Source organism: Dreissena polymorpha, chromosome 1, assembly GCF_020536995.1.
Source record: "Dreissena polymorpha isolate Duluth1 chromosome 1, UMN_Dpol_1.0, whole genome shotgun sequence".
NCBI classification, from domain to species: Eukaryota; Metazoa; Mollusca; class Bivalvia; order Myida; family Dreissenidae; genus Dreissena; species Dreissena polymorpha.
In genome coordinates, this window is record NC_068355.1 from 116,089,726 (window position 1) to 116,104,801 (window position 15,076).

Genomic DNA, 15,076 nt, shown 5'->3' on the forward strand with positions numbered 1-15,076 from the left:
TTATATTGATAAATGTAAACATTGGATTTTAAAAGCTCCAGTAAAAAATCAAGAATAAAATTAAAAAAAGGAAAAAAAAGTAGCCGGCTCGAACCAGTGACCCCCCGAGTCCTGGATATAGTCTGAAGTAAAAACGCATTAGCCCTCTCGGCTATTCCGCCGAGAATACACATTACAAGTATTTTATACCTTATATAAGCAATCTTCGTAGTTTCGTAAATTTAAACGACAACAACAGAACTCTCCAAATTATTCAATCGTTTCGCGTTGCAACGCTTTATAATCTTTAGGTTTTCAAATCGTCAAAAGATACGTATAATGGCTATATTAGACTATAGTAAATATTCAGTAATACTGTTTCCTCACAAATGTCATAACTTAAACGAAAATTTGCGAATCTGAAACAACTTTTTTCAATTTTGTCAATTTACCAAACCGTGCAAAGCTCCCTTTAAGGGCTAACAACTAATTAGGGCCCTTTTTTTAAATATCAAGTCTGCAGCTACGAACGATATTACAGTTTTTAACATACAAGTATCCGCACTAACTTTCTTTCAAATCAGTAGCATTACAATGTGCATACTATACTTATTAAGACAGTTCAATTAAGCTGTAAAGAAGTATCTTATAGCTACTAAATGAACTCCTTACCACCATTTTATAATGAATGTTATTAAGTCAATACAAGTACATATTGACCATGACAATAAATTTAGAGACAACCCCTTAGCAAACCGAGCATTGTCATGAAATTATTGTCAATAAATATCTAACACATATTTTTAGTGCTAACCAATCAAAATATTGTTGATTGCATATTCATGGACGTTAATCGCAAGCGCCACCTCTGTTTTGACATGAATTGATAAATGTGTCAATGCCATTGTCGAGTTGGCACTATGGACGTCAAGTATTTAAAATGCATGAAAAAATAAACAGGATGAATATGTTTTATATGTGTTTCGTTTGACGTATTTCGCATTAGTTTAGAATTCGGGCAATGCAGTGCGATTCAGCGAAGATTAATCACCCTTTAATGTACATATACATACATTTGAGAAAGAGTTGGAGAAGTCAGTTGCTTGGAGGAACAACAATAATAGCAGCATCAGCAGTATTTGTATAAGTAGTAGTAGTGGTAGTAGTAGTAGTAGTAGTAGTAGTAGTAGTAGTAGTAGTAGTAGTAGTAGTAGTAGTAGTAGTAGTAGTACTAGTAGTAGTAGTAGTAGTAGTAGTAGTAGTAGTAGTAGTAGTAGTAGTAGTAGTAGTAGTAGTAGTAGTAGTAGCAGCAGCAGCAGCAGCAGCAGCAGTAGCGGTAGCGGTAGCAGTAGTAGTAGAAGTAGTAGTAGTAGTAGTAGTAGTAGTAGTAGTAGTAGTAGTAGTAGTAGTAGTAGTAGTAGTAGTAGTAGTAGTAGTAGAAGTAGTAGTAGTAGTAGAAGTTGCAGTAGCATTAGCAGTAGCAGTAGCAGTAGTAGTAGTAGAAGTTGTAGTAGTAGTAATAGTAGTAGTAGTTGTAGTAGTAGTAGTAGTAGTAGTAGTAGTAGTAGTAGTAGTAGTAGTAGTAGTAGTAGTAGTAGTAGTAGTAGTAGTAGTAGTAGTAGTAGTAGTAGTAGTAGTAGTAGTAGTAGTAGTAGTAGTAGTAGTACTAGAAGTAATGGTTGAAGTAGTAGTAGTAGTAGTAGTAGTAGAAGTAGAAGTAGGAGTAGTAGTAGTAGTAGTAGTAGTAGTAGTAGTAGTAGTAGAAGTAGTAGTAGTAGTTTTTGTATAAGTAGCAGTAGCGGTAGCAGTAGCAGTAGTAGTAGTAGTAGTAGTGGTAGAAGTAGTAGTAGTAGTAGTAGTAGTAGTAGTAGTAGTAGTAGTAGTAGTAGTAGTAGTAGTAGTAGTGGTGGTGGTGGTGGTGGTAGTAGTAGTAGTAGTAGTAGTAGTAGTAGTAGTAGTAGTAGTAGTAGTAGTAGTAGTAGTAGTAGTAGTAGTAGTAGTAGTAGTAGTAGTAGTAGTAGTAGTAGTAGTAGTAGTAGTAGTAGTAGTAGTAGTAGTAGTAGTAGTAGTAGTAGTAGTAGTAGTAGTAGTAGTAGTAGTAGTAGTAGTAGTAGTAGTAGTAGTAGTAGTAGTAGTAGCACATTTAAGTAGTAGTAGTAGTAGTCGTTTCATGTTTGCACTGTATTAACAATAAATACAAAAGATGTTAGAAAAGAAAATGAATAATTACGGAAACCCATCCCCTTTTTTAAAATTTAAGTCATTTTAATGTTACTAAATTTTTCAAGCACTTAAATAAGTAAACAGGAATAATTCAGTAGTCTGTCTTATTTAAACATAGAACATAACAGAACATAAAAATATTATTAACATTTTAAACAGTCAAACGGTAAACGGGCGAGTCCGTATAATTGCACAAACTAGTTGTTTCGCATTTCGCATAATATGTTCAAAAGTATAGGCTATTGCTTTAAAATTTGTTAACAGATTTAAAAAGCTATTCACGACACCATACATATGACATCGCGTCAGAGTTAAAATGATTCCAATAAGTTAAATATCAAACATTTTGTTTCTGCGCGCGATTGCGAGACCTAGTGATTCAATTTTTGTATACAACCTTTTTTATTGAATGAACAATTCACATACATACATACATACATACATACATGCACATAATCAGGACGTTCCGATAGGTTGATTTTAATTCAGTTATCTTATTGTATTTTGAATAATTATTGATTTCGCCGTACGATCGAGACACTTATGGCCCAACTTAAATGAACACATGTGGTTTCTTGTTTACAATACAATTTTCGATTTAGTGTGTAATCAACACATGAATTTATTGGACGATGAATACTGTATAATTACAAATGACGCCCTCTGCAGTATATTTTTGTAACGCCGGCCTAATTTGCATGTTAATTGTTGATATGTTTAAACAATAACGAGGATACTGTATGAACGTGTTTTAATTTTTAGAAAACGCCAATGTATTAGCCTTTTCTTATTTAAGGCACACTTATATGGGTCGTCCTCTGTGAAAATGGGGTTTAATGCAGATGCGTAAAGCTTCGTCCCAGATTAGCCTGTGCAGTCCGCACAGGCTAATCAAGGACGACACTTTCTGCCTTAACTGGATTTTGCTAAGACGCGACTGTCTTTTAACGAGAAATATCATAAATGCGGATATTGTCGTCCCTGATTGGCCTGTGCGAATAGCATGGGCTAATCTGGAACGACACTTAACTTCTGTAACAAGCATTACTTATTGTTAACTACTTGTCTAGATCATATAGCCACTAGTCCGAAACCCGACTTGTAGTGATAAATTTAACTAAACATGGAATACAGACTACATGTACCTTAATGAACACTGATTATGCAAATTAAAATTTGATTTATCAATTAACACAAATTAGGAAAAACTCTTATGGGTTCCTCAATGTAGATTCAAATTTATAAATAAGATTATATTATAATAAATTTGCAGCTATATAATAATAGCTGATCCGAAATAATAATACATGTAATATTCTGGGGAAAAATATAATGTTCTTACCAGTCATCCGAAATTTCGAAAATAACATAAACTATATGCAATTTAACTTAATTTTTGTGAAACCCTCACAATGCACACTAGCTTTAATGTTTCGAGCAATTTATTGTTAGCACCGATATTTGTTAAGTACAGTTTCACTTGAAGTGTAAAGTTTGTGTAATGTCAAACAGGTTTGCAACTGACTCTGGCTACCGACGCCCGCGACAATCAGACATGAAGATCACTCAACGTCGAGGAATTTAATCTGTGACAGAACGATCACATCTCAAACTCTGTGTACATTGTGTACCGAATGATCTCGGTATTATTTTACTTTCAAAGTGTCCATGTCCCGTCAAAGACATGTAGCACTATTGACCAATTGATTGCATATATGGTGGCGATCCTGTTCAACGTAGAATCATTGACGACTTCTTACTATGGACATAATCCAAACGTAAGGCGTTTTTGGGCCCATATTAAAAAGCCTTATAATCGCCTATTATTTTTAGGTGTATACAATTCAGATGGATTATATTCTGTCAGAGGAAAAACAATATACTGCAACATAGAATGTGCTTTTTTTCGTTGACTATTCAATTCCTTTCTGATAAGAAACATTGGTTGTTTTTATTTTGTTATACGGGATGAAATACAAAGCTCGCAGATTTACAAACATCCACACATAGCTCTATAAGATTAACCGTCGACCGCCCATCGAGAAAAACTGCAAAACGAACAATCATTTCCAGAGAATTTGAAACAAAAGTATAACAATGGAAACATCATGCAATATCTTTGTTTGTAATTAATTCAAGCATTAAATTGATGGTGAAAATGTCATTCAAGGCATATTAAACATAGAAAACAACACGAAAGACAACCGAATTGTATTAAACAATTGAATTTGTGTGCCATAACATGATTTGTAAAAGGTAGCGTTTAGCCCAGACGAACGTACATAGGTTAATATTTACATTTAAGTCAATTTAAATAATTTAATACAATACATACAAGTAAAAAATGTAATAAGACCAATGGAAGGCTTATGAATTTAACTGTTTCAACGCGGAGGCTTTCCCTATTTACACGAAGTCGATGTCAGATGAATATTAATTAAAATGATGACATTTCGTTCTTACACAATTTACGAATGATGTATTGAGTAATTACATAATTATGTGGTTAGGTGTAATCCGATCGACATAAATTGACAGGCCTTTATCAATAAACAATAAAAAAACATAAACTGTACACGTTTGCTTCAAAACACAAACAAATTGCACGATATAATCTGTAAAAACGTATTTCACGTGATTTGTGAAAACTACAATTCACTATCAATCAAGTGTATAAACACATCAGAGGTAGCAAATCTGAGCATAACATTTGTATGGATTAACACCCGCAATCAGGTACATGATGTTGTTGATACAAATTATTTATTAAACTGTAGAAATCCTTTTCAATATAGTTACTTCAACCGCTTGTACTTATAACTTATTAACTTTTGCATTTTAAACAGCTAGTTGGCTATTGAATACAAACTTACCAGTACTTTTTGTGTTTTCTGATTGAAGTTGTTATGCCCCCCTTCGAAGAAGAGGGGGTATATTGTTTTTAGCCTGTCTGTCTGTCATTGTATGTGTGTGTCTGCTCCAAAACTTTAACATTGGTCATAACTTTTGGAATATTTAAGATAGCAACTTGATATTTGGCATGCATCTCATAGAGCTGCACATTTTGAGTGGTGAAAGGTCAACGTCAAAGTCATCATTCAAGGTCAAAGGTCAAATATATGAGGGGGGCATAGTGTTTCACAAACACATCACTTTTTTCAATGTTATTTTGCATTGTTTGGTTGCCTGTCTGTTTGTGTTGTTACGCGTGTTTTGTTCAAAAGCACACATGCATTAACTCAATTGATGTGTGATTCGAATGTTCGGTTCAAGCATTTAGTGCTAATTCATAGTACTTCAACTGGAATTATAACCAGATAGCAAGACATTGTGAACACGAAGCCTAAACATGACGCATATTGTTTGTAATCAGTATATTTTATTGTTACTATGCGTTTGTGCGTAGATTGGGAAATGTTTACGAAATCTAAATGAGATATTTTTCTGTATGGTTTCGTGGTGGTTTACATTGAACTAGACGAGACTGGTTTAATAAATTCCATATGAACTAGTCAAAATACAACTTACAAGACCAAGTTTTCGTAATAGGGAATGTGGGTATTTTTCAAAATGATCAAACAACCGATCATAACCGAATCCAAAGTCTCAAACTTCACGAGTAATTAAAAGCGAAATTGATTGTGTATTCTATGCGTTTTAGCTCGACTATTGACCGAATAGTTTGAGCTATTGCCCTCACCAAATTGTCGGCTTTTTGGCGGCATTTGCCTTACGCACTGGTTAATATAAAAGTGCAACAACCTTATATCACCGTTTTTACTAAAAGTATTACTTGGAACTTCTCAAATGTATTTGGGTCCAGTGTGTGAGGCCACTGATCAAGTTCCATAACTCGAACTGTAATTGAGTAGACGTATTCCGCTTTACCGTATGATGCCACATTATTTTTCTTAAAAATCGGGTTTAAGTATTTTTGCAGCTACTATTTCAATATCTACTACAAATATGTAAATGTTACCCAGGTCTTCATGGTCTCCAAGAATAATCACGCGCAAATAACCATTAGCCGTTTTTGTAGGACTATTCTTCCGTCTTGACTTATACAAATCTGGGTGAGGCTTGCGTGCAAGATGAAAATTAGGTTAAGGTTTGCTTGCAACAAGTACATATCCATGTAACTTCGACATATATTGTTTTAGCCTTTCAATGTTGTATGTTATTATTGTATCCTTAGTTGTTTTTTCCCAGGCAATGGTGACATTGTTCGGAATCGTCAGGGAGCGCTACACAAATGTGTCAGACTACAGTCAGCTGGTCAGACCCGGTCAGGCATTTCTACCGCAACAAATTCTTGTCGGTGGACAATTTAACGGTAAACAACATTATTATGTACAGTGGCATAGTGGTGACTCTCACAATTTTTTGAAATTGCACTCCTCTTTTTTCTATCTCGTGGTCTCGACTCAGTAACTCGAGGCCACGAGTTACTAAGTCGAGGCCACGAGATAGAAAAAAGAGGAGTGTAAAACTAAATAAAAGAGGAGTGCAATTAAAAAAAGAGCGAAGCAGTAAATGAAGGAAGGGTGCAGAAAACAAAAGAGGAGAGAATTTTAGCTATCTCGAGATCCCGACATAGCTAACTCGTGGCCACGAGTAGTCAGGCAATCAAATTGTTCCATATGGTCGTGATCTTTAAACAATGGGAAGTAATCATCACAGTAAAAGCTCGCTTTGGTCAGCTATATTTATGCGTACAGACTATTTGCACATGTTACGCAAAATTTGATTGGCTGACTAACTCGTTCCCTCGAGATAGCTAAAATTCGCTCCTCTTTTGTTTAATTCACCCTTCCTTTATTTACTGTACCGCTCATTTTTTAATTGCACTCCTTTTTTAGCTCGACTATTATATATGAAATCTATATAGTGGAGTAATCCTACTCACCCCGTCGTCGGCGTTCCGTTCCGTGTCGTTAGCGTGCAAATGTTAAAGTTTTCGTACTACCCCAATTATTTTCATTGTCCCTTGACATATTGCTTTTATATTTTGCATACTTGTTTACCAACATGACCCGACCTATAAACAAGAGCAGACAACGCTATCAAGCATTTGGTCATAATTATGGCCCCTTTTACACTTAGATAATTGAACATTTTGCTTAAATTGCCATAACTTCTTTATTTATGATCACATTTTATTATTACTTTGACAAAACAACACTTACCTGAATACCACAATGGATTCCACCCAAACAATACCCCACGCCCCTACCCAGAATCCCTCCCCCCCCCCCCAACCTCCCCCTTTCCAAAAAATTGTTTTTTTTTTAAACATCATCTAATAAATTACCCCACCCCACATTAAACCCCCCTCTCACCCCCATCCCCTACCCCCCTACCACCCCCCCAAATTTTATTTTTTTTAAACATCATCTAATAAATTACACCGAATTATACCCCCTCTCAACCCCCCCCCCCCCACCAAAAAAAAATATAAATATTTTTTTCCTTTTTTTATTTTTGAAAGATCGTCTAATAAATTATTGAATATGAACAATTTCCCCATGATAGCTTACGTTATAATGTCAAGCACTCGAATAGTCGAGCGCGCTGTCCTCTGACAGCTCTTGTTTTATTATGGTTTATTATGTTTTACACTCCTCTTTTTTCTATCTCGTGGCCTCGACTTATTAACTCGAGGTCACGACATAGTTAATTCGTGGCCACGAGATAGAAAAAAAGGAGGGCAATTTAAAAAAAGAGGAGTGAATGTCACCTCTATGCCATCGTTATTATGCCAAAATTACACGTCAGCCATTATGATAAGGTAAGGTATAATATTGTTAAAATCTTTGAAAGAACTAGAATTATGGCAATATATATACATTTTATCTTTAACACCTTGCACATGCGACAGAAATAGTATTTTAATGCAGTTCGATTATTAATTAACATTTGCATGTATATATTTTTCCAAAAAAGCATACTAGTGACTGTTAATCGATGTAAAAGCGTGACTTAACATTTCAGGATTAAAGTAATTACTTAATTCTTTAACATGTACGAGGTTTACACACCCTATTGATTACTAACGTAATGTTGTTTTAAAGTATTTGATACAGAAATGTTAGACATACGAAACTTTTCATTTTGTTCAATTCATGTAAATAATTTGCTCAAACAAATATTTGTTTTGATTCAAGCTGTAATTTTTGAGTGAAAATGCGTATATTAGAAACATGGCGAATTTGTAAGCCCTTTGGCAGACATTTGTCGATTTGGTTACTATAAATCTTGGATTGCTGTATTATTCTTTCAAAACCAAACTGGCTTACATGACCGAAAATGTTACGAGGTTTTTTAGGAAGCGAAATTAATTCATGATGAAACCGATAGTCCGCACGGCACCCTCGTAACAAGAGCTGTAGTGCTTTTCGCGTCTTATACGAGCTGTATGGTTATCCGCGTGATACGAGCTGTAGTGCTATCCACGAAATACGAACTGAAGTGTTTTTTTTTCGCTTAAACGAGCTTTATGGTAATCAGCGTTATACGAGATGTATGGTAATCAGCGTAAAACGAGCTTTATAGTAATCAGCGTTATACGAGATGTATGGTAATCAGCGTTATACTAGATGTATGGTAATCAGCGTTATACGAGATGTATGGTAATCAGCGTTACACGAGATGTATGGTAATCAGCGTTATACGAGATGTATGGTAATCAGCGTTATACGAGATGTATGGTAATCAGCGTTATACGAGATGTATGGTAATCAGCGTTATACGAGATGTATGGTAATCAGCGCAATAAGAGCTGTCTGGTTATCAGCGGGATGTGAGCTGTATGGCTTTCCGCGAATTACGAGCTGTAGAGTTATCCGCTGTAGTGCTTTCGGCCTTATACGAACTGAAGTGCTTTCTGCGTAATACGAGCCTTAGTGTTATCCGCCTTATACGAGCTGAAGTGCTTTCTGCGTAATACGAGCCTTAGTGCTATCCGCCTTATATGAGCTGAAGTGCTTTCTGCGTAATACGAGCCTTAGTGCTATCCGTCTTATACGAGCCGAAGTGCTTTCTGCGTAATACGAGCCTTAGTGCTATCCGCCTTATACGAGCTGAAGTTCTTTCCCTGTAATACGAGCTGTAGTGCTATCCGCCTTAAACGAACTGTAGATATATCCGCGCATGAAGTACTGACGTGCTAAGTACTTTTCGCGTTATACGAGCTGTATTGTACTCCACGTTGTACGAGCTGCATACGAACTGTATGGTTATCCGACTAATAAAAGCCGTAGTACCACAGATTTATGAAATAATTCCATGGCTCAATGCCTTCCGTTTTAAGGTTGTACGTTGTAACAAAAACAACGTATTAAGTTATAGTAGCAACAAGTGCTTTTATCCTCGACAAAATACACTCTCGTACAGATGTTACTCTGCACATAAAACTCCCGCAAAGATGTATTCATACTGTTTGCTTTTAAAGTGATATTATGGACATCTTGCAGTTTATAGGTATCTATCGCAACCGTTGTTTATTTTTTGGTGTTTTCACTTCATATACACTTATATGTGTTAATGCAGCATCAACATACTAAAACAATATTCCTGAAAGAGAAAAATAATGCATTTGAATATCAACCGTACTTTCGTTTTGACAACTGACGACAAAAATGATTCGATGTACGATGTGAATCTAAATCTAGTTTAAGTGCAGATTCGTTCATACGACACAAAGACGCTATTTTGCTTTACGGATCATTTCGGCTTAGAGGACTGGGTGAGTCACGTAAAATATCGAATATAATATATATTTTTTTATAAACAACTGGTAGCAAGATGAGTTGCAAATAATTGGTCAGTAACCACATTTTAACTAACTTTTTTGACCTGTTAATTCTTTTCAACTCAATTCAACAGTGAAAAATGCCCATAATATCACTTTAAACCTAGTAAACAGCACCAGAAACTAACGCCAGAACAATCTCTAAACCTATGCCACACGTTACGTACAAGTATTCAACAAATATAGGACCTGGCACTAGTTGTCATATCATACCCTATTTTATTAAACGAGTTCAGGAATTTTGTTAGTTAGCGAGCCTTTGGCTTTTAAATGAGCAAATTCAATAACTATTTACGCAAACATAATGATAAAAACTGAATGTTTTTTTACACACATTTCGTGACGTCATTTGACGTTGGAACGTCATTTCAGCAAAACAACAAAAGGCGATTAGTCAATCGAGCAAAAACTTAGCCAATGAAAACGCTTAAAAAGTATATTACACATGTGTAAGATAAAAATATTCATTATGGATATATTACATGGGAAACAGGGTATGGATAAAATACATATATGTCTTATTGATTAGTATTACGAAAACAGGATATACCTTTGTTATTAAATGTAGGGTATACACCTAAAACACAAAGAGATACACATAATTACAAGCTCGATAAACGTATTCAGGACTTTGTGTGTGCATGTTAATTGCATAGTGTCAACACACAACGCGGCCATATGTTTTAAAGTTACGCTGAATTGGTCAAGTTCACCACGGAAACTACTTCCACGTACCCCGGGTACTTAGAAGTATACTTCACCGTACACCGATTTTCAAATGATACTTTTGGGTACCCCGGTATACTTACAGGTACCCCATCTTTCCTAATAAAAAAAATCGTAACCACATCTCGTTTCCGATTCTTTTTCGTACCCATTTTTTTTTTCGTACCCAAATTTTTTTTCGTACACAATTTTTTTTCCTAACTAAATTTTTTTTTCGTAGCCAAATTTTTTGGGCATAATATTTCGTACGCAAAATTTTCATACCCATTTTTTTTTCGTTTTGGCATACATTTTTTCGTACTCAAAATGTTCGTACCCAAATTTTTTTCGTACCCAAAATGTTTGTACCCACATTTTTTTCGTACCAAAAATTTTCGTACACACATTTTTCACATAGGGCTACGAGAAAAAAATGTGGGTACGAAAATTTTGGGTACGAACAAAATGTGGGTAGGAAAAAAAAAAAGGGTATGAAATAAAATTGGGTTCGAAATGTTTTTGGTACGAATGTTTTTATTACGAAAGATGGGCTACCTGTTAGTATACCGGGGTACCCAAACGTATCATTTGAAAATCGGTGTACGGTGAAGTATATTTTAAAATACCGGGGGTACGGGGAAGAAGTACCCGTGGGGAACTTGACCCATTCAGCCAAAAGTTACCAGAGGTAAAACAAGAAATGCGAGTCTGAGCACGCACATGACTCACTGATATATATTATAAACGTCAATTTTATTGTAAAACAACCATTGATGGCGCCATACGTTGTGTCATTTCTGTAAAGTATTAGGAGGGCAAAACGTACGAGGTTGAGTTTGGAAGTCGATGTCGCTATAACTTTCACACGTATCTCTTATGTTTTAGCGAAGCATAATGACATCATGTCTCTGTTCCGGTTCAACGTCACGTCAACACAGTCCGATTGGGTGAACATGTACACCACTCTTGCGGAAACTATCGCATTGTGTCCCATAGTCGTAATATTGCGTAAGTAGGTTCTGTTTTGATATCTAGATAAGGAATCTTTTTCAAACCCCACTATCCGTCCGGCTTCTCGTCCGTCCGGTATTCAGTTTCCGGATTTTCTATTCAGATACACTTGCATAACTTGACCTGACTTTTAGTGTGTGAGTCTACCTGCATGACTCAGATCAATTGACTTTTGGCGAAGTTACGGGCCTTGGACTTGAAAGTTTTCTCAAGAATAGTATTATTCAGGACTTTTGGTGTGTGGAGTCTTTTAACATGACTCTAAGATCAAGTTTGAGTATCGCTCCAGCCCGTTGATTATTAGCGCATCTATTTAAAAAAAATAATATGAGCTATTGTCATCATCTTGGCGTCGGCGTCGGTGTCGGGGTCGGTGTCGGCGTCGACGTCCGGTTAAGTTTGGCGTTTAGGTCCACTTTTCTCATAAAGTATTAATGCTATTGCATTCAAAGTTAGATAATTCTGGCTTGCATTTTGACAGAATTATGTGCCCTTTTTATACTGAGAAAATTGAAAATTTTGGTTAAGTTTTGTGTTTAGGTCCATTTTATTCCTTAAGTATCAAAGCTATTGCTTTCATACTTGCAACACTTACTAACTATCATCAGGGGACTGTGCAGGCAAAGTTATGTAACTCTGACTGGCATTTTGACAGAATTATATGCCCTTTTTATACTTAGAAACTTGAAAATTTGGTTAAGTTTTGTGTTTAGGTCCACTTTTTTCCTAAAGTATCAAAGCCATTGCTTTCATACTTGCAACACTTACTAACTATCGTAAGGGGACTGTGCAGGCAAAGTTATGTATCTCTGACTGGCAATTTGACGGAATTATGGGAATTTTATACTTGAAAATTTGGTTAAGTTTTGTGTTTTGGTCCACTTAACCTCTTAAGTATCATAGATATTGCTTTCATACTTTGAACACTCGCAAACTATCATAAGGGGACAGTAAAGGACAAGTTGCATAACTCTGGTTGTCATTTTTACCGAATTATGGCCCTGTTTTGACTTAGTAACTTTGAATATATGGTTACATTTTGTGTTAAGATTCACTTTACTTCTAAAGTATCAAGGCTATAGCTTTTAAACTTTATATACTTTCATGTTATCATGAGGGTACTGTGCCTGGCAAGTTGAATTTTACCTTGACCTTTGAATGACCTTGACTCTCAAGGTCAAATTATTAAATTTTGCTAAATTGCCATAACTTCTTTATTAGATTCGATTGATACTTTGAAAAAAAACCACTATTACCTGACATACCACAATTGACTCCGTCCAAACCATCCCCCACGCCCACCCCCCGAATCCCCCTCCCCCCGAATCCCCCCTCAATCCCCCCATTATTTTTTTTAATTAAAGATCATCTAATAAATGACCACCACACCCTCACACTATACCCCCCTCACCCCCACCCCAAAAAAATATTTTTTATGCCCCCGGTAGGGTGGCATATAGCAGTTGAACTGTCCGTCAGTATGTCAGTCAGTCTGTTTGTCATTCCGAAAAAAACTTTAACATTGGTCATAACTTTTTCACTTTTTAAGATAGCAACTTGAGGTTTTGGCATGCATGTGTATCTCACGGAACTGCACATTTTGAGTGGTGAAAGGTCAAGGTAAAGGTCATCCTTCAAGGTCAAATATCAAATTTATGTGTCTGTCTGTCCGAAAACTTTAACATTGGTCATAACTTTTTCAATATTGAAGATAGCAACTTGATATTTGGCATGCATGTGTATCTCATGGAGCTGAACATTTTGAGTGGTGAAAGGTGAAGGTCATCCTTCAAGGTCAAATGTCAAATATATGGCGTCTGTCCGTCCGAAAACTTTAACATTGGCCATAACTTTTTTAATATTGAAGATAGCAACTTGATATTTGGCATGCATGTGTATCTCATGAAGCTGCACATTGTGAGTGGTGGAAGTTCAAGGTCAATGTTATCCTTCAAGGTCATCCTTCAAGTAAAAAAAATAATCAAAGCGGCGTTTTCATGAAGCTGCACATTTTGAGTGGTGGAAGTTCAAGGTCATCCTTCAAGGTCAAGCTCATCCTTCAAGGTCAAAGGTCAAAAAACAAATACAAAATTTCAAAGCGGCATTATCATGAAGCTGCACATTTTGAGTGGTGTAAGTTCAAGGTCAATGTCATTCTTCAAGGTCAAGGTCATCCTTCAAGGTCAAAGGTCAAACAGAATTAAAAAAAATCAAAGCGGCGTTCTCATGAAGCTGCATATTTTGAGTGGTGGAAGTTCAAGGTCAAGGTCATCCTTCAAGGTCAAGGTCATCCTTCAAGGTCGAAGGTAAAAAATAAAATAATTCAAATCGGCGTTCTTATGAAGCTGCACATTTTGAGTGGTGGAAGTTCAAGGTCAAGGTCATTCTTCAAGGTCAAGCTCATCCTTCAAGGTCAAAGGTATTTTTTTAAATAATTTCAAAGCGGCGTTATCATGAAGCTGCACATATTGAGTGGTGGAAGTTCAAGGTCATCCTTCAAGGTCAAGGTAATTCTTCAAGGTCAAAGGTTAAAAAAATAATATTTCAAAGCGGCCTCCTCATAAAGCTGCACATTTTGAGAAGTGGAAGTTCAAGGTCAAGGTAATTCTTCAAGGTCAAAGGTAAAATAATAATAATTTCAAAGCGGCGCAATAGGGGGCATTGTGTTTGTGACAAAGACATCTCTTGATTTTTCAAACATGGTTAAAAAAACACAAATATTTATTTTTATTATTTTATTTTTGAAATACCGTCCAACCATCTCACCCAAGAATCCCCCCGCCAATTTTTTTATTTTATTTTTTGCATTTTTTTTGTGCATTTTTGGAAGATGATGTAATAAATTACCACACCTCCACACTATACACCCCTCTCCACTCCAATCCCACCATCCTTTTGTGATTGAAATTAAGATAGGTCCCTACACCTTTAAAAAGAAAAATAGATGAGCGGTCTGCACCCGCAAGGCGGTGCTCTTGTTTTACTTAGTTACGGGCCTTGAACGTTTCTCTAAAATTTCACTTTTCTGGGGCATTGTGGTTCACAAACACAGCTTTTGGTGTTATATAACCCCAGCTGCTTGTCTTTTTATGCCCCCGAAGAAGGGCATATAGTGATCGGACTGTCCGTCTGTCCGTCTGTCCGTCACACTTTGCGTTTAGGTTTCGAAAAATGCTCATAACTTCTATCAAGCGTTTATAGGGGGCATGAGTCATCCTATGGTGACAGCTCTTGTTGTCTGTGATTTGATTATTACCGTCGTATATGTGAATGAATATTTGAGCATCTATTTCAGTTGTGTGCATAAAGAGAATACTACCTATTGCAGCATTTCGACCGCGTGGTTTT

At 36.1% G+C, this 15,076-nt stretch overlaps 1 protein-coding gene across 1 annotated transcript in view; it reads left to right on the forward strand.

Moving 5' to 3' along the window:
* The first annotated feature begins 4,863 nt into the window (after positions 1–4,863).
* The window catches only part of LOC127846082 (ammonium transporter 2-like), a 44,521-nt gene continuing 34,308 nt past the window's right edge, over positions 4,864–15,076 (forward strand). The window contains exons 1-3 of the mRNA XM_052377263.1: positions 4,864–4,938; positions 6,412–6,535; positions 11,603–11,725. Of these exons, the coding sequence (XP_052233223.1) occupies positions 6,415–6,535; positions 11,603–11,725 (244 nt within the window). The 5' untranslated portion in view covers positions 4,864–4,938; positions 6,412–6,414. The remainder of the gene's footprint in view (positions 4,939–6,411; positions 6,536–11,602; positions 11,726–15,076) is intronic.